The sequence below is a fragment of the Trichoplax adhaerens genome, genomic scaffold, assembly GCF_000150275.1.
Source record: "Trichoplax adhaerens TRIADscaffold_5 genomic scaffold, whole genome shotgun sequence".
NCBI lineage: Eukaryota > Metazoa > Placozoa > Uniplacotomia > Trichoplacea > Trichoplacidae > Trichoplax > Trichoplax adhaerens.
In genome coordinates, this window is record NW_002060947.1 from 7,902,730 (window position 1) to 7,929,555 (window position 26,826).

Below are 26,826 nucleotides of genomic sequence, written 5' to 3' on the forward strand. Positions count from 1 at the left end.
ACAGCTAAATCAGACAGGTAATACTAATATTGGATCAGTGTCTGAACTACTATCGTCTAGCTAAGGCAATGAGTTCAGATTGGTTAAAATTTACCACCTTATGTCACATAGATTAATAGACGGTCAGTTTCATAGAGTTGTTACCTTTTCTTGTTATCATCCTTCTCTTAAGCTATTTACTAGCTTCAAAAGTACCTTGACCTATGAATAATGGGATCATGAGTCATCTTTCATCAGCTGATCCTTACATTCACAGCTTTAATTTTATTTCCTATTACCTTTACAATTAGAAATACACAAAAAAAGAGTTAATTAGCATACAAAAGCAGATTGATTGTTAGTATAATCGCCATTAAAAAAGCCATTGCCATGCTAATAGGATTAAGCAATTGATTATTTACTCTAATGGAACCACTTTGCAGAAAGAATTACGCATTTATTGAAGTCATTAAGTGATAAAGCTCAGAGTAGAATCACAATCTTGATTGAATGCATTCTTGATTACAATTTTAATGAATATTTAACATGGTAAATCCGTAGACTAGACCGGATTGATTATAATTATAGTAGTATTTATAAGCTTTATTAGAAATGTCATTACTATGCTACTAGGGTAACCAATCGATTATTTGCTTCAATAGGGCTAATATACGAAATAGGATTATATATTGAAATCAGTAGATAATAGAACTCAGAATGGAATCACAATTTAAATTGAGTGTATTTTTGATTACAATTTTAATGAATATTTATCAATAACAATCTTTAACTCTCGTTCTTCTCCATTCTCTATTGTTCTCTTTTCGTGGTTATTATCACGTACCTTTTTCTTTTTACAAACTCTATGCCATTAGGAAATCTACAGCCTATAAATTTAGCATAGCAGTTACTAAGAGTTGTTGCTGCAGCCCATAACAGGCAATTTCCTATTCTATTACAGTCCTAGGCTAGTCATTCTTTCAATAAACCGAGAGTATCATCATAGTGAGTATACTATAAAGGTAAACTGCATCCAATCGCTTTATTCTGTCACTTTGGTTGTCATTCCTGGAATAGATGTAGCATGTTGTAGGAAAGTAATATAACGAATTCATTGTGGTTATTCAGGATTAAATTATACAATATAGGTTAAAGCATGGCTGTGGAATTGATTGTAGTAGATGGAAGCGATCATGAAGTTATTCCATCTCCAACTAAATAATTACGAATTTTCTATCATAGTTCAATGTCTTAATTAAAGGAGTAAAGTATTGAATTACTTCAATTAAAGCATGGCGTTATCATCTGATTAACCCATAGAAATTAAACCTAAACTAGTCATCAGTCCTTTATTCTTGGACTGCTATATTATTCTTTCTTGACATAGTCTTCTGAATATTGCTTCATTAATATAGCAATACGATTGAAGAAGTTTAGTACACAATTGATGGTCTATACGTTACATTATGGAACCGCATAATTACAAATTGCCTTATAGTTTAATGTCTTAAAGGAGTACATGGCAGAATTATTTCAATCAAAGTATACCGCAATGATCTATTTAATCCACTGAAACTAAATCTGAACTAGTCGTCAGTCCTTTGTTTCTGGATTACTGAATTATTCTTTCTTTACATAATCTTCTGGATTATTAATCAGCCCACAGAAATTAAATCTAAGCTAGTCGCTAGTCCTTTATTCCTGGGCTACAGTATTTTTTCTTTTCATACTCTTTGGATTATTAATTAGCCCACAGAAATTAAATTTAAACAAGTTGTCAGTCCTTTATTCCTAGATTATTGTATTATTCTTTCTTTACATTTCCTTCCGATTATTGATTAATTGAGATTACATTTTATCCCTTTTCACCACTATTAATTTTTCTTGCATGATTCACAGTCGTTGAAATAATATTGGCATTTCAATAGATAACTTTCCAAGCACAAATAAAAGCCCATAGTTAAAACTCAAAGTAATTTATCGTTTTGAAGAAATGAAGCTTTAATTCTACTATTTAGGATTACTTCAAGCTATTGATTTAATGATATCATGCTTCCAATACAACGAACTATTATTAGTTTTCCGGATATTGACAGGGTAGTTTAGCACTATAAGCATAAATTAAATTCTAATAATCAAGATTATAACTAGATAAGTGGTATATTGATGAAGTTTTAACACTATAAATATCAGATTAAATTCCTATAAAATACATCATAATTGGTTATGTGGTATATGGATGAATTTTTTCTATAACGGTTAATATCTATTTTTTGCATATCATCCTGCATTAAATAGACTTGATGTACGAAATGTCAAGTCTTCATCCACCGATATGGCAAAAGATTTTAGACATTAAGAGCAGTCATTCATCAATAACGAGATCTAAATCAAATAGTTCATATTATTGTACTCTTACTAGTAAGTGTCTTTACCTATATTTCTCTCTCTTTCTTGCTAAAATCTTATCGAATAATAATGATAATGTCCTATAAAGCAGTAATAATGGCAAACGGTGAATATTGGATAGGTCAATAAACATCAATCACACGTTTAATTGTAGCTGCACATTTATGAGTCATTATACATAAAAGTATCGGTTGTTATATAAACGGGATCAATGACCATTAGCCTATTATTGTCCAACTCAAAGACATCATTTATTAGGTAATTATGAATACAATAATTACTATTCTATGAAAAGCTAACTATTTCCTAATTGATTTTATGATCACTTAATCAGAATAGCGATGCAATTGAAGAGGTTTAGTATCCAATTGATGGTCCATGCGTTACATCATCTAATCAAACATTGGACTTTATGTCAAAATATCAATCATGAGATGAACAGACAAGGTTGTATTATGAAAGATATAAACAGTAGGACTATTTTCATGGTGTAATTTCTTGATAAGATTATAATAAGACACTATATTGCTCTATTTCTATATGATTCATGTTCTAGTCTAGCATTATTAGGACTGGAGACAAACGTGCTATATAAGCGAAGATCATTTATTGGTAAATCACAATTAGTGAATAGAAGATGATTTTGTTCGTTCTAGCTTTAGCCATCGTAACCATTTATAAAGAAAAAAACATAAATTGAAATTATTTTAAATTTGGTAATCGATACTAAGCTATCAATGATAGATTGTTAGCGTAAATGGTATAAACACTAAGTCTATTAGTTTTATATTGATTAATAAGTCAATTTATCGTTCTTGCAGAAGAATTTCATTAAGAATGTGACTTAGACTGAATACTACGGACATTGCCAAATCATATTTCATGGCTGTAAACATTGATCACAGTTATCATATAGAGATCAAAGTTTAAAAAGTGTTACATGCACTCCGCACTCTGCACACTTTGCACTTAACACTCCACGCTTTAAGCCCTTCGATTTGGTGCTTGCTTTAAGCATGGAGTTCTTTTGCCTTGCTACTCCTTAGCAATGTTAATAATAGCTCTTTTAAATCCAGTAATAGTCTCCTGAAGCGGTTATTTTAAATATAATTCTTTTTACTCTGCTATTCATGAACAATATTAATCATAATTTTTATGTCCAGCAATAGTCCCCTTAAAAGGTTTTATTCTACCAAATGACCCTAAAATCAAACACTCATAAATCAATCAATTGGTAAGCTACGTAGACGTACACCGTAAATTAAGGATTAGATTAAATTTTCACCAATATGTTTATCACAGTATCTCTAGATTTTTAGTAAAAATTGCGATCGATTTTATGATAATGATCAAGTGAAGGAATTTGATATTACCATAACAGAGAATTTGCGTTCGAGCTCGTAAAATTAACCCTGAATTATTACGCAATCAAATGTAAATACACTTGCAATTATATGCTTTACAATACAAATTTACTACGGACGAAATGTGAATATTAGCATAGAAGGTTCATTTTTTACTGGTAAAGCTTCAATCAGTATTATTTACCTTATTAATTTTAATAATTGCTAGTTTGTTCATATATCATATATGGACAATGTCCATTATAGCCAATAGATGTACGAACACATGCATTAGTCAAGGTCATAGATAGAATTGAATAGTAAGTAAGATAGATTAAAGATGCAAGTTGTAACTTTCAAATCTTTACTAATATGTCTCGAACTAAATGGCATCAATTTACCTTGCTGAGGTGATTATCCACACTAGTGTTGGTAAACAACACTAAATTTAAAATAACAGGCTCCCATCAAACATGAAAGGAAAGCTTGTTTACCCTTCGCCTGCACTGTTCATGGAATTTATGAGTCATCCTGCGTTTGTTTAAACTTTGATTCATTAGTTTATTTAATCGGAAACATTAAGTGATGCTACTAATTAATCGTGTCAACCGAAGCCATGCTTTATTTTTAATAAAGAACAAGACAGGCAAAGTATTAGTGGGTAAGTAATATAATATTCCTTTATCATTCAAAGCACAATTTTTTGGCATACGTGCTACGGGTTTCATAAATAAACGTCTGAAAAGATGGCAATAGGAATTATCCTACTATTTCAGCTATCTTTTCCTTGGATTAAATTATAGACATATAATCCAAATCTTAGTCTTTGGAAAAATAAGTTTTAGATTACGAAAATACAATACCAACATCAAGATTGAATAAAATATTGATATTTACTAGTAAGGTAGATGCTTGTTAATACGAGCGTGGACTCCTATATGCCACAGGTAACAAAATCAATAAAATAGATATGTATATTAACAAACAGATACACAAACTCACTGTTTTTCGATATGTAATATCATAAAATTCAATTAAAAATATCAGAATAAAAGGGTACCACGGATAATTTAAATAATTATTTTGTATCATATACATTCATTTATTGTTGATGTTGGCTAAATTAGAAGGGTTGATAATGATTATCTGAATTATGATTGCGGTTATCATGCTAATTTCAATTCATACCCTTAAACAAATAATTCAATGATAATTAATCGAAACAAATTCAATTTTAAATTCAAGCTTCTTTTCAAAGAGTTGCATTCTCTATTTATATTACCAGTATATATTGTACTAACAACCAATATTAGATATTGCTTTGTTGTTGTTACTTGCAATGATATTTATATGGTGACCTTGATCGATGCAAATCACGATCATATTCCATTTTACATTTTCGAACTGACTTGCTATAGATCCAAGTACATCGTTGATTTGATGAATGATAAGCACATGTACTATGCAAAGCATGACAATCTGTTGATATAACTACGCTTGAATTCAATGGACAGTGACTAAAAGCCATCACCTTAGGTTTCCACAGGCATTCATTCTTGTTGGCTGTACACAATTTCTTTTTATCCTTGTTATTTTCTACATTATGACATAATTTAATATTGCAACGATGACAATTATCGTTGTAAGCATGTCGTAAACCAAATCGCTGCTCACGTGTGATATTATGCCATGGGGCATAGAATCCACATTGTTTCAAAATTAAATGTTTCCTGTCTTGGCTAAAAGAGCCAAATATGACGTAGGTTGATTTAGGTTGTAGAGTAATAGCTGATTTGCTAGCGACAAGAGACTGCTCAACTTGTAACTTGACATTCTTCTGCCACATGTCAAAACCAATAGAATTGGATCGATCAAGAAAGAATTTTTTAACGTGGATTTTGTAGCTTGTAATTTGAATTGGATTCGCAATATCGTTGGTCACAGTTATTTTACCCATTGAGATTATCCTAGCCTTAATAGCTATATTAATAAAAAATATAAAGAAATATAGATACATGAGATCATTAGCCTATACAATCACATCATCAAAATTGGCTATAGCAATGTGTAGATTATTATTCTAACAGTTCCATTTAGAAAGTAATGTAATATATCAATATTTTGATATTGCCATCATAATAATGATAATTCTATCATCTATAAACTGGTATTTTATCAAGTAGAATTATTTATAAAAATTTATAGTAGAGTTATGCTTCAAATAAAGTTCAATCTCTGGTTGGAAATACTATTGAGACCAATGTAACTACAAATTTCTGATCTCAATAACGTCTTTCAATATAGGGAGTTCGATTATATTATATTAATATTGGATCAAGTAGTTGTTAAGTCGCGGCACATCAAAAGGCTTTCTATGTACTACGCTATATTCTATATGTTGCTGAAAATTTACATCTTTGATCTATTTCAAAGATGATATAAAAACGCTATAGAAGACAGGAAAAAGTTTTTGTCAATTTTATTTTATATTTACCGAAATCAGACAGGCAAAATAACGTCTGGGGATGCTGATACTTGCAGCTTTTGTTAGCATTGAGGCATGTTACAACGGTAGCTGCCACCAGAATAAGCGCTGGACACATAAAGTTAGTTGAGAAGGCCATAGCTTGAAGATGTGATGAGTAAATTATGCAGGTGTTATCGATAAATTGTCGCTGCTTAAATAATTTAGAGACTCGCTCAGCCCATGTTATATATCCTCCCTGTCGGTAAATTTACATTTCTAAATTTGATTATTGCTTTACATATAATATGGGTTCCTTTTATCTAATGACTCATATGCGTATCTCCCACCTTATCAAGTAATGATCCAATTTTTGTCATTGTTTAATAAACTATAAGATATGCAATTTTATGGTAACATAACATATCAAACAATGCTCGTATGGTTTGTAAATAAAAATTGCTAATTTTAGAAGTATATTTAACAGAAATCCAAGTGTCAATCAAATAGACTTAATTATCCAACAATTACAGTTCAACATTGTTGTGATTTTCTAGGAAAATCATGATAAGGTGATAAAGTAATTTCAAAGTCAAAATAGAATTATTTGCTGCTATTCAATTATAGCAATAGACATAAAAAACATCAATGTATTTCTTTGTAAGATAAACTGATACAGGGGCTTGCGTTATTAGCTCAGTTGCTTCTTGAAAGTGATGAAATAATTGACATGAGAATTTCATCACCTCGTAATAATGCTAAATTTACTAGCCATAGCATTTATTTTGAGGTAAAGTTTAAAATGCTTTTAATTTTCTTGATGAAAAGTTATTGTTAATATTGTATTCCTATGTTCACATATCAGAATATATCTTTAGTTTCAGTCTATGGGTTCGAAGTTATGATATTGCTCATTTATCAACCTCCTCGCTTGATAATTAGTTCAACACTTTAGATGGTGTTATTACTTTGCAAGACATCGCAAAGGACTACTGCGATAAAATTATCCTGTCAACTTTCGAAATATTTTACGAGGATAGTTTCTTTACCCGTATTCATTGAACATATTTGAAGTGACATTAGCTATGGTCTAATACAGCGCTCGATTTTTAATTAATTATAAATAAAATATAATCTAAGATGCCATCTGATTAGCTCGGCTTTTTAGAAAAATATCGATATGTACCTTACAGATTACACCAGACAAAGACTATTATTAAGCGATAACGTACTAATCATACTATGCCTTAACAAATGTAATCTCTAATTTACTTCTATAGAGCTTTGATAAAATATTTGCTAATAGAAATTTTATAATGATGCATTGTAATGCTAATAAATATACTCTGCCAGTAGTAGGCGGTTACGCTTTAGTGCTTGATTTCTTAAACAAGCTAAAATATATAATTGTCAAAAGCCCACATGATAGTAAGTGCATATCAGCTTGTATTATCCATTTGATTTTATTCAATTTTTACAGAAAGTTGCATAAAGCTATGACTATGAGTAAAGCGAAAATGAATCTATATGACATCAATCCAACTCATATAATTAAGAAAATCCATTAATTTCTATATCAAACACTACGTTTAAAATAATATTTATTGTATCGTACAAATATATAAAAGATTTAAATCTTTAATAAGATAGAAAATTGTTGCATAGGGTAAATGAATTTTTATGCAAGAAGTAAAAATTTCCTGTTTATACGAGTATACTAGAAAATTGTTCCCAAAGCTTCGAACCAAGATACCAATGTTGGATCAGTAAGCGTGCAAATTTTAAATTCATCAAAGGACAACCTAGCCAAAAGATATTATGAAATATGGCTTAAAATAAAAATGAATCGAATCAGGACATAATTAACTGCTCCATCATTCATTTAAGATATTACCTGCCATCCCTATTAAGATCGCCATGACGAAAAACGTTTTCTACCATCTCATCAATAGCATCTTGTGACATGGCTTCCATAACCGGCCACATGCTTTCTCTGTTATTTAAAATTGATTAATTGTAGTTAATTTATGACAACAATGAAACATACCTAAATTACTTTTTAAAAATAATATTTCATATGGCATTTTAACCTTTTTCCGTAAAAACTGGATTGATTGTCAGGAAGCTTTAAAACCTTCTCTTTAGAACTAACACTTGGGCCAGTATTGACAGGGATTGGCGAATTGAAAAATGATGATACAGGCTTTCCATGCATGTCATCGATATCATAGGGCTACATGCATATAATCGTAAATGCAGTCATCGAAAAAAATAAGACAATATATTTCATCAATACAACAAAGTTATTCTAGAGTTTGTATTAATCCTATAATATTAGCTACTAAGAAAAATTGCACTGGAGTAGCTACCCTTAGATATTAGCCATTTTATGTTACAAATTAGCACGCTAATAAAACTAAATATTGTCAAAAGGTAAACAATTTTAACTCCACCACTATTGACAATGGCTATGAAATAATAGGGTGTAATAATGAATCACTATCAGTAAAATATATACCATTGAATCTTCACATCCTTTTACGACATCCCGTACTAAATCAATTGTAACACCAAAGTAAGCCTAAAAGAAATTTTAACACCGGAACAAGATAATACCATTACAAATGATACAGATATACAGTAAATCATTACCAGCTCAAGAAATCTATTTGTGTATTGCAATAGTGTATTAGATAATAGTATCATAACAAACCTTAAACATTCGTCTTAAATTTTCTTTACTTATGTAGCCAGACCCATCTAAATCATAGCCAGTAAATACGTCTAAACATACAGATAGCCATATTTATAAAATGCAATCTCGATAGCTTATAGTCATTTTAGTTATCATAAATACGCCTTTCACATTTTAGCTTTTCATCCAAATTCCCTTTAATAAGAATTGAGAGGCCGTGAACAAATTCATTAAAATCGATATAACCATTACCATTTCTATCAAAAAACTTTATCAAAAAGAATGAGTTTTAAATTGTACATTTCTTTAATTTAGACTAGTTTATATCTAATTCTTTTATATGTACAATATTATTGGAACAGGAAAACCTCATAGATAATTTTTTTTCTACTATATTGACTTTACCTTAAATAAACGACTCATAACTAGATTTGCTTTACGCCCAAGTGGGCCAAGGCATAAATTAAACACCTCCCGTGATATTCCTTTTACATTATCAGTAAGGACTGAAAACTGTTCGTAAAGGCCATTAATTTCTGATAAATCAACTAGGAAGACAACATAATAAAGAATAAAGTAATTATCAACACTATACTGACGAAAACTCAATGCGATGAACATTATTGGTACAGAGTATAAACAGAGAAAGCTCACAATGAGTGGATTTTTTGTACAACGCAATGTCCTCCCGCAGTAAAGAATGCTTGACCTTATGTGATCCTATAATTATTTTTTTAACAACATGATGAAATTATGTAATTGACTCTAATACAACTAGCTATAATAAAAGCACTTTTTTTCTCACGCAACCTGGATACAAAGGTGAAAGTAGAGCGTTACGAGGATTTATTAGTGAAGGAATAGGAATTTTGATTTTCAAGAATACATGCATTTTGTTATGATTATCCTGTTAAAATAAAGAAATGATTGAATGGGCATTTACATAGAACCATGCTATTTATTGTATTTGCTAAATTTTATTCATCGTTGAACCTACCTTGCTTTCACATCGTTCGCAAACATCATAATCGCTGCAGTTTGCACACTAAAGAAATAAAATGGTAATTAAAATATATATTCACATCCACGTGCAAAATAAACTTTTAATTTTACGATCCGCCAAGTTTTAGCTAAAGCTAACTTTACACGTTAACCATTAACTTTTCAATATATTAACCTTGTACCGGATACCACAGATCGGATTCATTCCACAAGAATTGCACACAATTCCACGATGACTAAAACCATCTATCGTATACAATGAAAATTGTAAATAAATTCAAGTCAGAGTCTAATTTTTGACAATAAATAGCTAATCAGGCATAGCATTATTAATAATTGATATTGCCGCACCTTTAACAGCTTTATCATCTGCAATGCAATAGAGTAAACTTAACAAGTTTTGATTATACATTGGTTGCTGTGAATTTATAATAAGAATAAATTAGCAGATTAATGACACAAGTGTTAATTATGATATTTACTTATTTCTAATCTCCGTCAGATCAAATGTTACCAATAAAGCTATTACCAACAATAATAATCTATTTTAATTCGAAAACAAAGCCTGTTAATGTTATATTGTAACCTTGACGTTGTCCTATCATAATCAAGACGATACGCGGGAGTGTCATAGCTTATTTCATATATCTATTGTCATGTCTTTTTCAACTGATGTCAACAATGCTGATCAACCACATGTCGGTACTAACTGAATAAATGATTATCCATTGAAGCGTATACGTTTATCTCGATGGTACTTTTCACGCACGGCAAATAATTGATAGTCATCTAATACTAAGCCAGATACTATCTTGAAAGTTTTATGATATTGATCTGTCAAATAAACAATGATTACGCTATGCAAATGCGCGAGCAAAATTGTCAGATTAACCAAATATAGGGTTAAAACAGGGGCAATGTTACGATAATTTTATAGTCTTACAGCTATAACATTTTTAAATTTAAACTTGTATGTGAACAATACTGATTATACATAAAAGACTAGTTGAACTGAGTAAAATTACTGTGAGCTCAATAAAATGTATGATAGTTTTGATATCCAGACAGTAAAAGAATGAAAGATATGACTATAAATTATTTGCAGTATTAAGATATCCTGGCCACGATTAATGGTTATTACTACCGCGAGCAAACATCCTTTTATGCTTTAGATAATAGTTTGCTATAATAAAGGATTCCATTGAATTGGTTATAATAACAAGTTAATAACTTTACGGATTATAATACCGTAATTACTGCAGATCCACATAGTCTAATACTTCATGAATAGAAGAGAGTAATTATAAGAAGTACAATCAGACAGACAGTAATGGCAATGTTTTCAAACTTAAAGTTATGATATAGTACTATTGACGATAACTAATATGAGATACTGTGAAAATACAGCCATCGTATATAGCCAATCCAATATTATTGGTCACAACTATTTAATTAAATCATAAGCAATGTATTGACGTATAGCATGTTGTGGGCAGCAAATAGAACTACGCAGGGCAAGATAGTAGCCTAATTGTTGTGATAATAATCCATTATAGAATTAAATGCTTCTGTTGCTATGGCTTATTGATTCAGTGGTGTGAATAAGTTACAAGAGCAATAAGACAGGTAGATGAACATTGCCAAAGTACGGTCAATCATCAATAGTAAACATAGATGAGTAATTCAATAGCGATCGCATCTTTGATAGCAAATGCTGGTTAAAATTGAACGTGATAAAAAAATAGAGACCATTGAATTTCATTTTACGATAAAGCTTAAATCAAGAAAGTTCAAATTGTACTTTACAAATTGATCCACATTACAAAGAAGCTTACTAAGGTCAACCAGGTTGCTATTAATAGATATTGCGAAATAACTGATTGTTTAATGTTCGATATAGCGTAACTAAAATTATTATTCGTTTCAGGCCAAAGAATAGAAAGCGCACCGGTATCAAACTCTATCGCAAGATATATAATTATGACCTTCAATATTAGTTTAATATGTTAAGATACAATTAAGCTTGCTAACGTTTAGTTTAAAGCTTTCGAGAAACAAGTGTAAGAAGTTATAGCAATGTTATTACCACTTTTAGTTTAGTATACAAGGTCATACTAAGAAAATTGACCAATTTTAAGTGCTGTATACAGCTATGGTAGCTAATGTATGATAGATTTGATTTTTCTTGTAAACGTCGACTATAACAGCGTTGCTAATAAGAAGAATGCTGCAATTATCATGTTTACTTTACTTGATTAAACATTCTGAAACTCTAGTCATAACAATTTTTTCGAAACGTACGAAATGATGAGTGCCATTCATAAAATGAAAAACATTCAAGGCTATAAAAATCTAATGAATATATTACAATAGATTAGCTATTCACATTATGCTACTATTGCTAAGTAACATGGACAACTTTGATCATAGACTTAACAGTGATGGAGATGACCAAAGTATTATACATACATACAATGTCGCTAAAAGATTTTACGGAAATTTTCAAAAAGTTAAAAAAGAGCTAATTTTAAACTGTTGTCAGTCATAGAATTGAATACCTAACATTAAGATTGCTGTTGAAATTGTTCAATTAATACATTAGTAAAATATTTTATTACCGTAGGATTTGCTGATTCACCAGGGTTGTTGAAAGCAGTATGATTTGGCACCGTATTAATGCGATTTCCCTCATGAAATTGATTGCGTACAGCTTCTGCAGTTAGAGTAAAACGTCCATTTTCATTCGCATGAGCTGTCATTTGATTCAAAAAACATTAAAAATATTGTCAGACAATATCCATTGGAAACAAAAGTCTCATCGCGAAGCTTTTACTTTAGTCTGTAATTAGAATTATAAGTTAGCGGAAAGCAATGTCATTCCAGTCACTATCTTGCTGGGAAATTAAGCAATATTATGAATTATCGATGAGGTGTATGAGAATGAGTGCATTGCGATAAAGTTGCACAGTTGTTTAGGCATGTATACTTTTAATTTCATTTTTTTAATATTGGCATCTGCAATCTGTAAGGCTTACTCACAATATGGGCTAGGAATGGAAGATCACAGTGCATTGATGATTTAATATCAATAAGTTATTGGTGCTAATATTACTATGAATAAGCTAACATGATATATAAAATCTCTTCGGAAATGTTACTCATCCGCAAAAGGTGTCATGTGAATACAGTGCAGAAACAATATCATCAAGAATAGTAAGATATAACTATCCTATGTTATGTCAATTCTTTCCTACTAGTGAATTGTAACAAGATCATTTGTTGGATAAAGTAATATGGTTCAATTTTCCAGTATGATAGCAGGTGCAACCACTACCATGTACATCAATGTTGTTCAGGATAAGATTTAGACTACCGTCAGGGTTCAATTAGTAAAGTTCTAGTTCACTGTATTGTTTTTGATAGACTGGCATATACGAGTAATATCTATTTGTAAGCTATAACAATATCATTTCTTATATACTTTGTAAGATTCATTTTTAACTCTCACTCTCACTGTAATAGCTTGAAGCGAGTGGCTACCGCGATAATGAATTAATACGTGTGTGGGTATACGCGTCTGTAATAAGATAGAGATATCAAGATGGATTATTCTAAGATAGAACTGTTAGCTAGATCGATTCTATCAATGTAGTGCAATGCTAAGCTGTACCAATACTACTACAATAACTAGAGTCGATCAAAATAGCATCATTTGGATGTGGCATACATATTGCATCAATAAATATCTCTATATTATCTATTAGTGGAAGCTGCACTCGTTCTATTTCGCGTACTTGTAAGCATTTGTACTTTAAACATTACAATTGATCAATGTCACTTGGTACTGAGCATAGCATGTACAATTATACATATGACTTTATCTGATTGATCATGACTGCGTGTATCTATGCGTAGTCGAGTATATCTATAGACCATGTAGCTCAGCATAAGAAGATATAACCCTTAGTTAGATCACTTGCGTTGATATCTTTTTTCGCTATCAAAATGATAAAAGTAGTTACTGAATATAGTGAATAATGTTACAGACTGTTAATTGAATATACAGTATTGGTATTTCATTTTGATGTTGACCAGTTAGCCTATCGCTATATTAAGATACAGCAATGTAGGCTAAGATGGATGATATCTTGTAGCAGTATCATTGTAGAGTAAGCAGTACAAATACGACCAGTATGCAAAGGATGACGAGAGTGAGTTCTTGTAGGATACATTAGTACTGGATGTATTTGCATATAACGGATAGAAGCTGTGTATTCAACCTCAACCTGCGAGTTGGATAGCACTTTGATGTTTTCCTTGTTTCATAAAAGTAGTAGTACTGTACTCGTCCATTGAATCCATCAACAGTTGCAATATTGTAGTTTAGACAAGTAGTTTAGATAAGTAGTTTAGACAAGAAATTTCTACCGATCATCATGCATCTCAACAATAACCTATTGATGTGATACAACAGTGGATTGGAAGTCTGCCCTGTCCATCTACCCAATTTATTTTTCAATTTTGTTAAGAGTATTACGATTGATGATACCTATTGTACGTCGTTGCAAGTATTTGTTGTAGAGATAAGTTGACGAGATTGCTATGACCAGACCAGCTGCAGCACCCAGACCAAAATAAATTGATTCATATTTGGAAGTGGATAAAAGATGGATTTCACAAGCCTCTTCCGATAGTGCTTCCATGCTGTATCCACGTCGAATTGACGTTGGAGCCTTATCCGGTAGGTGGCGTTGATCTCTCCACAGTCGGTTGGTGAAGCCAATTGCAATGACGAGACGAAAGTAAGCACTGTCGATTACTGCTCCAATACAGTACAGTATTGAAATGATGACAGTCGTCTATGCGGAAGTAGCCTAGCAGTTGAATGTCAATTTCCGATTTTCTCTTGGTATGATGAACAAGTGTTGAAGTAGGAAGTGAAATTGGCTAATCAATGGTGCACTATCGCACGTCGATGTGTATCCTTGAATGATCAATAACCTTTTGAATTACCCTTGCGTACAGGGAAATGCGATTAGCAGTCCAGTTTCAATTTTCTACGGGAATGATCATTTGCAAGACAGTTGAAGTATTCATTGAAAAGATTGCGGTAGTGCAATCATCATCGATAGCGAAAGCAATATCATCGCATTTGCACCATTTTAGCATGCAGCTTGATTAATTGCAACACTCTTGAGCCCAAATGCGATGCAGTGACGATGGACGTTGTGCAACAGGCTTGGTATCCACTCACTGACAGTCATTGCATGCTTCAATATCAACACCGATGGTTGTCCAGGTACTGCATGTTCGCACAGTACTGTACGACTGTCCACTCACCAGACTGAGTGCGGTCCGGTCTGTCCGGACCAGTCCAGTCCAATCTGCTTATTACAGTACAATGTACCGTGACCTGACTGTGCTCTTGTCAAGTACGGGCGACCAACGGAAGGGACAGAGAGTGCGCAGTGACTTGTCGACAGGAACTGGTTCACAGTACCAAGTACTGTACTTGTCCTGTTCATACTGTGACGTGGATAGTACTGTACACTGTAGAGTATTGAGGGTTGGAAACAATGATACAGTAGTACAGTGCTGTACTGTACTGTATACTGTCGACCCACACATGCTACAGTAATGTACGGCCATATCTGTCTGTATCCCACTAAGACATTATCCAAGAATCGGAGCGTTGAAATTGCAGACTGGACGATGTGACACTGTACAGTACTGTGCGGTACAGTATACATCACTGCACAATACTGTACAGTACTTGCTCTTAGCACCGAATACTGTACTAGTTATGTTCATACTGGAACATGGATAGTACTGTATTGAGGCATTTGAGGGTTGGAAACATCACATGGTACAGTACTAGACAGTACAGTACTGCCACATCTGTCTGACTGTCTGTATCCCACACTGAACAGTATCCAAGAATCGCAGCGTTTCTATTGCAGACTGACTTGTAGACGGGAACTTGCTCACAGTACCAAGTACTGTACTGGTCATGTTCATACTGTAGCATGGATAGTACTGCACACAGTACTGTACTGTATTGAGGGTTGGAAGCAACCATACCGTAGTACTGTACTGTACAGTGTACTGTACAGTACAGTAGTGGACGACCATATCTGTCTGACTGTCTGTATCCCATTAGGACAGTATCCAAGAATCGGAGCGTTTCAATTGCAGACTGGGACGATGTTACTCTGTACAGTACAGTACTGTACTGTCAAGTACGGGCGACAAAACGAAGGGAAAGAGAGTGCGCAGTGACTTGTCGACGAGAACTTTCTCACAGTACCAAGTACTGTACTACTGTAGTCATGTTCATACTGTACAGTAAGATGGAAAGTACTGTACAGTACTGTACGGTACATTGAGGGTTGGAAACAATACAGGACGGTCATGTCTGTCTGACTGTCTGTATGTCATCAGGACAGTATCCAAGAATCGGAGCGTTTCAATTGCAGACGGGAACGATGTTACTACAGTACTGTACTGTACAGTACAACACTGCACTGTACTGTACTGTACTGTACGGTACATTGAGGGTTGGAAACAATACTGGACGGTCGTGTCTGTACAGTACAGTACAGTACAGTAAGATGGAAAGTACTGTACAGTACTGTACGGTACATTGAGGGTTGGAAACAATACAGGACGGTCATGTCTGTCTGACTGTCTGTATGTCATCAGGACAGTATCCAAGAATCGGAGCGTTTCAATTGCAGACGGGAACGATGTTACTACAGTACTGTACTATAGTACTGTACAGTGTACAGTGTACAGTGTACAGTACAACACTGCACTGTACTGTACAGGTGTACTGTACTGTACGGTACATTGAGGGTTGGAAACAATACTGGACGGTCGTGTCTGTCTGACTGTCCATCCGCACTGTACTGTACTAGTGTACTGTATACTGTACTCTACAGACCCGCTACCAGTACTCTGACACCATGGAAGGCGTCAGGCGAAGAATGTCATCACGGTAATGGTACCGTACAGTATTACCGTACCATAGAAATCAAGCGTCACTGCAAGGACGATCGTGTCACCACTGGCTGCCATCCACCTCCCTGCTCAACCCTTGCCAGCTTACCAACGCAAGACACCAATATGGCCGGACCATTGAAAAGGGTTAGTCAATCAATGTCGATATTAGCGTTGATCCATAACTAAATCCAGGCCAAGTCATAGCAGTAAAATAGGAGATAAAACAGTTATAACAGAATAATAGGAATCTGCCTTTTGCGATGCTTATCCATCGACGTCCAAGTTACTGTAACCAATCGTCTCCAAGGGATCCTCTTTTGAAGCTTGTCTAACATTTTTCTCTTTATCTTGACTAAAACAGACAACCAATCTAACTGGATTGGCGGTTGCAACAAATCCTCGTCAGGTAATTTTCTATTCATGATGAGGTAGTCTTACTGTAAAATCATTTTTCAAGCCATCACAGGATACAACTTAAGCAAAATGATTATCCATGTGATTCAAACTTGTCGTCGCCGTTGGTTTCTAGTCCATGGGTCAAAACGAAGAAAGTCCACCACTGATCCATCATACTCTAGTCAACATCATCAATCGAGCTAGCATACAATTGCACAATCAAATGCACTCTTTCATTTTTGTATTGGATACTATTGAAATTGAATATTCAAATGCATACGATTGGATCACAATCAATCAATCAATCTTTTGCACTAACTAACTTCCATATTACTCTTTGCACCACTACCCAACAGACGTTAATATCACTCTATAACAAGGTTTTGACCGCTGTCAGTCAATTGCCACAGGAAGCTGGCTATAGAAGACATACCGAAGAATTAACCAAGAACCGCTTACAGATTGTTGAATCGGTTAGTAAATACAACACTGTCTGTATCCAGATACATTGTTGTGACGATACTAGTCATCGTAGTTTGTAAATTAGTTTGTTAGTCTCTTAAATTGTTGATGACATAAAATGTCAATTGAAAATCTGGCTTAATTATTATCTACATACCACCCGTTACAACCGATTATATTCTGGATAGAAAGCACGAGTCATCCAGACATTGATACAAAATGCTACTGTAATGAACGACTGAATCAACTTGTTCATACGCACTAGGATAACTTTTTACATCCTTGACAATCAATCATCATTATAAAATATCACAATTGACCAAGGTCAATCATGTTAGTAATGGTAATCTATTTCTCAAATTCGCTATGAACCATCATAGGAAACAAATACGGAAATGATTGAAAAAAAAATTAACAGTGGTCAAGTGGAGGAGCTCATCGTCCAGGTTAGTCTACCACTGGAATAGATCGTGCTAGAGTAGAGCAAAGGCAGCCGTAGTCATCGATCTAACAGTAGTATTGATATTGCTTCTATAGGCTGAAAGAGAACTCACACTAGTAGAACAGATGAAAAGTTGGCAACCTTGGCAGCCGTTAGCCGAAGAAGCGCCGTTAAATCAATGGAAATGGCCATAAACGGAAAAGGATATTTTTATCAAATGGCTGACATTCTTGGATGCTTCAGTTTAATAAATGGAATAGCCTATTGGAGTTAGTAAAATGCTAACACCATTAGCAATATAGATGTTTTATCGTTTTTAGTTTAACTTTATCTATGCAGTAAATTACTACCCATCTCGGGTATTATCAGCATTGCAATGATTCCGTAATATCGGAAATTGTATTTGTAATGGAATGCAAAATTATCCTGCTATTTGGAGTAGATTGAGAGTTTAGTGCTCGCAACAAACATACACGTATGCCTGCCATACAAAATGGTATTCATGCCTACTAATCCGGTGACGAAGAAAACTATCGCTAACTTCCAACCAATTTTTCGCCATGCAGTATTATACTGCATATGACTGCTGTACCTTTGACTAAAACAGGAAATGTTACTTTATACCCATTTTTTACTGTCCTAAAGTGTCAATAGTACATATAAATCACTTCTCACAAATGAGAAACCTGATATTTTATCCAAATAAATCCTTGGATATCAAAGATCTTTTATTTTCAAGTCATTGCTTAATTAAAACAGCTGATATTCGAATGAAAAATTGAAAAAACAAAAAACAGTCATTATTATAATTATAGTATATCAGTAAGGTAACATTAGCATGATATTAAATCTAACTAGAGTGTAATTGATAATAATATAATGGTAAGAGGTCGAGATAAGTTTGCATCAAATTGTATAAGAATCATACTTCAGCAATCTTTCCACGCATAGCGAGTTCTGAAAGATCGTAAGCTGATAATCTTACACAATTCCAACACACAGATAGGATTGATAATTTTTATTTATAAGAAGATACTTAGCAAGTTGCTAGAGCGGATAATAAATTCTTTTATTATAGAATATCGGTATCAAGATTTACTTGTAATCCTTTCAGAATGAATCTGTAGCTGCTTCAGTTTTTGTAATACTAATTGATATAGCTTTCAATATAAAATCTTAAAATCTTTCTTATTGGATTGATAGATTCAGTAATCATTAATTTCCCTCCAAAAATACCTAAATGCTTTACTATTAGCGATTGAAATATTGATAAAGGTCAACTTTTGAATACTATGATTGCTTTATCACTAGTCTAATAATTGGATATACAGATTCTCATGACTATGTCTAGAAAGGTTATTTCAAAGTAAATAACTGCGAACTATTGATCCCCTTCTATTTCAATTGAAACAATTAAAAAGTCACTAAAGGGATTCCTATTTCAAATATGATACTATTCATTTGTCCAAGTATTCTTCTCGGAATAAACTGTATAAATACTCGCAAATTGTATATTCTCTGATACTGACAGTATGAGTAAACTTTAATTTATCATAATTTGGAAGATTTTGGGTTGATAGTATATCTTTGCCTAAGCGGAAACAGTCTTTAAAATTTAATTTTGTCCTTCCTTGTAATCCATACGTAGTTAGCTCATTATCGAATGTGATTGCTCCTCCAATGCATTCCAAAATGCAAACTAGTAAGTCCTCATGTATCGGCAATAGCTAATGACAAACAACGCGTATAAGGAAATTAGACAAGAGATAAGTTAAATGAAAATCAGTGCTGTACTCAGTAAATACTGTATACTACGGCAAACATAGTAAGTTCATAATTATATAATTATTTTCATGGCTAAATAGGATTAAGAGGCTTGCTGTAGCAAGATTAATCTTATCGTTATATATTGTGTAGATATTAGATATAGCATCCATGATAGACAAATCAGGACTATCTCTTACCAAGTGTATAATATTGATGAAAACCATAATGGTGGAGATTTGCTCCTGCATTAAAAAATATTGTGTAGTATTTTATACCTTACAGCGGGTGAATTAACCTCATATCTTGCCTTCACTTATAATGATAAGTTATGATACACGTATATTTCACCTCACCTTATTAAGGGTGTATAATGCTTTCTTTGGTGAATCTATATCTTTAATCAGCTTTTCACAGTCACTAGGTCCTATAACGGGTTTCTTCATGTAAAGATGGTGTTATAGATTAGTAAGTAAATGATATAGAAATATTTACCATTGAAAATTATATTATATATACATTAATTACTGAATAATAATTTAAAGTCTTAAATATAAGGTTCGAGCTGATAATTAGTTTATAGTTTGTAATTGCAATTTATATGAATACTGAAAATTATTTTAATTCAAGATAAACTACGCAAAGTTATTAGCATAAAGTTTCAGTGTTTAGAATCCTTTCTCAATTACCGATAACTGTCTTAACCATGACCACATAAGTTGGACCTGCACCGCCATTGATTGTTCATTTAGTAGCTGCCAAGGATTGCATTTACAATTCATTTCATGCTAAAATCAATTGTAATAAGCAATTAAATTTAGTGTACATCATGTACTGTGTATGAGTACTTAAATTAGCCAACAGAGCTAAGAGTATTCCATTTACGTATTGTATTACTCTCACTATCAATAATTTCAACATGATATCTAAGAAAATTGATCGGCTTGGAATGTTACGTACTGTATAATTGTTACAATACCCTTAGTATTGTAAAGTATAAATTTATAATTTTGGACATTAAAATGTGTCTAAGTAAAAATAGGTCTTAAAATAGGATATTTATGTTTTAGAAAATTCTTATGTATTTACTAATATACCGATACCTTACTGATACTCAATTTAGTAAAACTATTATTAGAGTATTTGATATTATGATTATGATTACATGTTTGATCTTATAGTCGCCGAACGTTGTTCTAGACAAGAGTCTTAGAAAAAGTGTGGTAACGTAGGAAAATCTGTTTACATATTGAGTAGGGTAATAAACACTAACGATAGAGATAACAATAATAACATGTTTGTACATAGACGTTTTCTATAAAACCAGAGTTTCTCTTAAAATAAACACAATTGTTGTTAACGACTTTAGTTCAAAACTTGACTTTGTGTCTTAAGTTAATCTACGAATTAATTATCCTGTTTTTTGTTTGCGCTAGCTTAATTTGATAAATGTCACCACTATGCATACAAATACATGCCTAACTAGTTATAATTTAAATATCTTTCTTGCAAACTATTAGCCAAGTCTTACATGACATTCATAACACTTCGCTATCCTGAAATTATACTATTTAATGAAATCGCATCTACGGTGGCTTTCATTTTGCCACGATTTGATAGTAATATTAATGTAATACTGGCAATTTTTAATGTTCAATATTACATTATAGAATACGATGCTCTATTTAATCTCCATGCTATTAAATTTGCAATTGGATGTAGGTATTCTCAATATAACCGTATCACAGAATAAAACGATACGTAGGTTTTCATAAAAGGGTAAAAAAATCTTTTATGCCTATTTAATAAATTTGCTAAATTACTCGCTTTAATAAAATGTGCATTTATAAACTAGTAAATCGTCTAGGTAGTGCTTCGTCATATTAAATATGTGGATAAACCAGCAATCCACGCGTAAATTACAACAATATTCAAAGGGAATTATGAGTTAGTGTTCAAGGTTCCAAACTATGGATAACTTAGTAAAATATTACCTGGAGAAGATCACTACGAGATTGTAAATCGGATCCTGATTGAATACTGTGAGCTGTTAAAACATCAGCAATATCCTTTCGTTTATTCATGGACAAAATAGAATTATGAACCGTGACCGATCTTTTTTCACGATCTTCTTGACAGCTGTTCTCTTCGTCTGTTTTTTTATCCTTTTCTTCTTCAAGACTTTTAGACCGTAGAAATAAAGGCGTATACCCGATAGTATGTTGACCAACCTTAGCATGATTGAGTGGTTGTAATTTTCTATTCCATTGACCTGCTACAGATGCCATGCTAGTGGTTGCTTTAGCTGTTAGAGCAGATTCCAAAATTGTAGAAATCTGATACGATGAATTCATTTTTGTACTTGGCTTTTGGATTATTCTTCTATTGAGAAGCGGAGATGCACCACCCGGTAATTTATTATTTGCTATTTGACTACTGGTATTTTTTGTAGCATTGATTATATCAATGTCACTTTGAGTTTTTTTCATAGACTGATAAACATCATCATCTTCAATATCTTCAGGTATCGCATTATGTGCTTTGGATTTTGAATTTGGTTTAGGCTTTTCCTCTTCTTCTTCTTCTTTCTCTTCTTCTACTTCGATTTCTTCTTCTCCTTCATGAAAGGCATTTAACGAAGATTTTATCTTCTTTTTATTGTAGTACTCCCCAGTTTTATCCAAACCATTAATCATAACTGGAGTATCTCTACGCCTTAAATGCTTTGCCGATGCTATAGGATTATCTTCTTCTTCCTGAGATTCAGAGGACGAAGTAGAAGCCTTCTTTTTACTTTGACGAGATTTCTTATTATTTTTTTTTTCAGCGATAGCTTCATCAATATAATTCTTAAAAGATTCATAAACTCCATCTATGATCTAAAATTGAATTGATTATTAATCATTTGCAAGATGGAGTTTCTAAACTATAAAGATTTGAAAACTGATTATTAATAATTTATAATATATTATTTTACGTTAGCAAATAAATTTTGCCTTAGCATACTACCAATATTATTCCAATTACACAGAACGGAATAGCTTACTTTAGGAATAAAACGCAATCGTTTGGCTTCTAAACCATGTAGTAAGTGCGACTGGCGTATTAGAGATTTTGATAAGTCTAGATATCTTGGTTTTTCTTCACTGCAATGTAGAGTCAAAGTAAGTATACAACGATATATATCTAAATTCAAATTAACGACATTGTGAATAGAAGCTAGTTTATCATTAATAAATTGAATAGAATCGACTTCCAGTATTAGTAAAATAGCTTTTATGGAAGCGACAAAATATGCTTAAAATCCTTTATTGGAAATCGTAATTTTAACTAACCAGGCGGGAAAGATTATCCATAAATTCTTTATGAAGCTATAAAACTGATGAACGCATTCAATTTGCCCTCGTGTTTGGATTGCACCTCTCCTATATTAAGTTTAAATAATGATATTAAATCGACCATCGAAAATTATCAGCCAGGAAAATCAAAACTCAATCTCATAAGAACTGCATCCTAATACTAAACTTATCAATTATTATAATTTTATGCAAGATAAAATTTAAATCCTGCATAATGTATCATTCGAACATTAAATTAGAATATATATTTAATATCAACTACCGTTTAGATCGAACAAAATGGATCGCTTGATTAGAGTCCATCTTTTTGGAGTATATTAAATAGCATGCTATTAATACTCCTGTTCGACCTAAAATGTAATCAAAATTGCTAAATTTAAATTGAATGCATAAAAGAAATTTTGATAGCAATTCAGGATTAAGAAATTAAAATTTTCTTCCTAGCGAATTACCTAGTCCAGCATGGCAATGAACGGCCACCTAAAGTGTTTTAATTTTGGTTCATTAGATGGATTAGACTAACAGAAATTTAAGGATTGAAGAAATACACGTAAAACACGAACTGACCTTTCCTTCTTGAATTGCAAAGTCCATAACCTTGACCATGTCAAGTATTGAATGCAATGATCTCACACCGTAATCGTCCCTATAATATAGAGATTTCATGATACCATTTATTAGCCGGCAAAGCAGTTGTTTGGAACACGAACATCTTGAGAATTAATCAAATTATGACTGAAATTATACTATCATTTCGAATTGTTGTTTAGAGCAAGGTTTAATCTTAAGCTTGGAGATAATGTTTACTATGCTTATTTTAATTATGAAAATAGAATGGAAGGAAAGACTCACCATATAAAATTATAGAAAAATACTGCATAAAGAAAAATAAAGATTTATCGATAGATTAGTCATTTCAAAAATATTAAAAGATAAATGTTATAAGAGTAGAATAGAGGAAATAATTCAATAAATATATTTTTCTAATTAATGAATAAATCACTCTTAGCATATTATCGTAGCAGCTATATTTCTAGAAAATAATACGAACTGTCTTCATCCATGAATGCCTGAGGATTGTATGAAAATCCACTTGAATCTAAACCATAGCCACAGTGTAAATGTTCTCCGACATGCTGCAGGTTTACAATGGATGTTATACCAACACTAAAATAATGGCAGATAGTGGAAGACAAAAACCAAATTTACTGTTTACCGAACTAGGTTGTTCTTTAAAACGGAGTACGCATATTATTTGTAGAGTTGAAAGCTTACTCATGAAATCGTTGCATCATATTAAACATTTCTATATTCCGCGTATTTGGTCTTGCCATAGCTAAAATTGAATCTGTAACCCTATATTCATAAAAGTATAGCTTATACTACTGCAAAAAGTTGTAAGAGTCCAGCATAGAATGGTCTATAAGCATGGTATTCAGATATTGCTCCATTTTGGGGATATCTTAAGTTAAAAAGTAATTACTAAAATAGCGTTTTAAGCTTTTCCAAAGTAATCAATATCAACTTATTCAATTTCCTTAGAAATGACTATCGAAATTTCTGTTTATGCATAAATATTTATCATATTGGCCAGTAAAATATTGATATAAGACTTAGTAGCAGCTATCGTTCAGTCATTGTTGATGATATTAATATTCGGGATGTGACCAAGAGGAATAAAGTAAGAGTAATCTGTTTACTGTTAGATTATAACAATACTGTACCTGTACTACTTGTACTGTAAACATGTTTATTAGCACAAAATATACTAAGCACAGATTATTTTGACTAACTAAACTCGTAGACCATAAAGTTACGACGATGGTGTAGACATCCAATTGAATCAATACCGCAAGTAACTAATTATAGATCTAGTTTGACGAAAATAAGGTAGCGTTCATCATTTGATAAATTTATTCTCAATTATCAAAAAAAGTATAGCTTGTTTACGATACTAATAAACAAAGTCGGCATTGTAACGAAGCATAATTAAAAAAATTGATGGCAAAGTTATAATTTAGGTTATAGATAATATTAAAGTGTTTAAAATACTGTATTAGCCAAGATGATACACGTACCAGTGTGAAAACAACCCATTTATTGCCATGTCATCATTATTCCATCTTGTTCCGCTTTCATATTTACACCCTTTACCACCACAGAACAATTTACACTGCAGGCCACTAGGAGCCAAATGGCGCACTGACTCTGTAAATTTAGAGTACTTAGGTCCAACATCTATAAATGCTTCTGTTTGATTACTCTTGGTTACATTTGCTGTATTCCATTTAATCTGTCCTTTTCTATCAACCGTTTTGGCTTCCGTGTGATCCATACTTTTCACATGTAAGATTGGAAGCCGGTTAGTTTGCTTGTAATTCAACCATTAGGCTCTTAAGATATGCAAGAAAAAGAGTTATTATTTTAAGTTTAACAACCGCTTTAATCGCTTTTGGAAGTGTGTTTAATCAAACAAAAATGGTGGAATAGTTTACAATTTGAAAGAATGAGAAATCGTTACTCCTACTTATAAAGAAAAATTGCTCTAAATGGTATCAGAATTAAATACGTTATCCTTGGATTAATAATACTGATATGAAGTTAGTTTATCTCTTAACGCAAAACTTTAAATCATAACTTAGTAAAGTAATCAGCTATTAATCATGTAATAAGTTGAATACAGTTTCAATACAAAGAAGAATCAAAAATTTAACGACAGTAAAATTACCTTGTAGTCTAAAATAGTTACGAAAGCATCTGTATCGAATAAACTTGATCTAACTTTCTGTTTGAAGAACAGGATGGATATAGTTGTTTGCTATGACGCTATGCGTGCTATGGCAATTTATTCAATACGCACGGTAAAAGTTATAATATCTACTAAATTACTTTGTACCATGCAATGGAAGTTTGTATACAGACTGTAACCCCTTTACTGGAATATACTGGTTCAAGCAATCTATAATGATTTCTACTTAGCAAATGGAATCGATCTACTATAATCTATAACTACCGTAATATTTTAATATTAATAGTTGACAAACCAGCATAAGACTGTTTGGAAACAGAGGCAATAATTCATAGGATTTGACCAGAACATCTTATCCATTTATTGGATTGCTCATCCGAAAGCCATAATATTATTTCGGATGTATCCATAGCAACAGACCATGCGTAATTAATATCCCATTTTGTAGTTGTCCAATTAAATTCTATTTCGGCTCTCATCTTCGTAAGCTGCTAAGGAAAAAAATGCTAGTACGAGTAGGATATGTTGCATTAATTCTATAATCGTATTCGTGATTTATTATTATGAAAACCTCGCGATATGATAATATACTCTCTCTTTCTGCGATTTGAAATTACGCTTGAGCTTATGACACTATGGTAACGGATTGGCGAATAGTTATTTATGAAAGAGGGAAGACATACAACTGATTAAGGACATCCATGGTTAAAGATGATACACAACTGTGCTATTAATGTACAGCTGTTGCAGCGTTATTTAC

At 32.4% G+C, this 26,826-nt stretch overlaps 4 protein-coding genes across 4 annotated transcripts; 1 reads left to right on the plus strand and 3 right to left on the minus strand.

Moving 5' to 3' along the window:
* Positions 1-5,061: 5,061 nt before the first annotated feature.
* TRIADDRAFT_56937 (uncharacterized protein) lies at positions 5,062-6,355 on the minus strand (the record flags this gene model as incomplete). The annotated part of the gene is made up of 2 exons (XM_002113073.1): positions 5,062-5,711; positions 6,226-6,355. The coding sequence occupies 2 exons, from the start codon at positions 6,353-6,355 to the stop codon at positions 5,062-5,064; spliced, it is 780 nt and encodes a 259-aa protein (XP_002113109.1).
* A 1,557-nt stretch (positions 6,356-7,912) lies between these two features.
* On the minus strand, positions 7,913-12,651 carry TRIADDRAFT_56938 (uncharacterized protein; the record flags this gene model as incomplete). The annotated part of the gene is made up of 13 exons (XM_002113074.1): positions 7,913-7,997; positions 8,090-8,188; positions 8,286-8,428; positions 8,714-8,776; positions 8,909-8,979; positions 9,062-9,158; positions 9,296-9,438; positions 9,545-9,610; positions 9,701-9,797; positions 9,888-9,935; positions 10,068-10,138; positions 10,244-10,310; positions 12,511-12,651. The coding sequence occupies 13 exons, from the start codon at positions 12,649-12,651 to the stop codon at positions 7,913-7,915; spliced, it is 1,191 nt and encodes a 396-aa protein (XP_002113110.1).
* Positions 12,652-17,017: 4,366 nt separating this feature from the next.
* On the plus strand, positions 17,018-18,388 carry TRIADDRAFT_56939 (uncharacterized protein; the record flags this gene model as incomplete). Its single annotated transcript, XM_002112633.1, has 5 exons — positions 17,018-17,038; positions 17,256-17,300; positions 17,647-17,763; positions 18,133-18,198; positions 18,290-18,388. 5 exons carry the CDS (start codon positions 17,018-17,020, stop codon positions 18,386-18,388), a joined length of 348 nt encoding a protein of 115 aa, XP_002112669.1.
* Positions 18,389-19,651: 1,263 nt separating this feature from the next.
* TRIADDRAFT_56940 (uncharacterized protein) lies at positions 19,652-25,652 on the minus strand (the record flags this gene model as incomplete). The annotated part of the gene is made up of 12 exons (XM_002113075.1): positions 19,652-19,921; positions 20,159-20,203; positions 20,315-20,398; positions 20,648-20,746; positions 21,953-22,837; positions 23,005-23,104; positions 23,294-23,383; positions 23,580-23,667; positions 23,770-23,797; positions 23,885-23,963; positions 24,593-24,673; positions 25,396-25,652. The coding sequence occupies 12 exons, from the start codon at positions 25,650-25,652 to the stop codon at positions 19,652-19,654; spliced, it is 2,106 nt and encodes a 701-aa protein (XP_002113111.1).
* Positions 25,653-26,826: the final 1,174 nt, after the last annotated feature.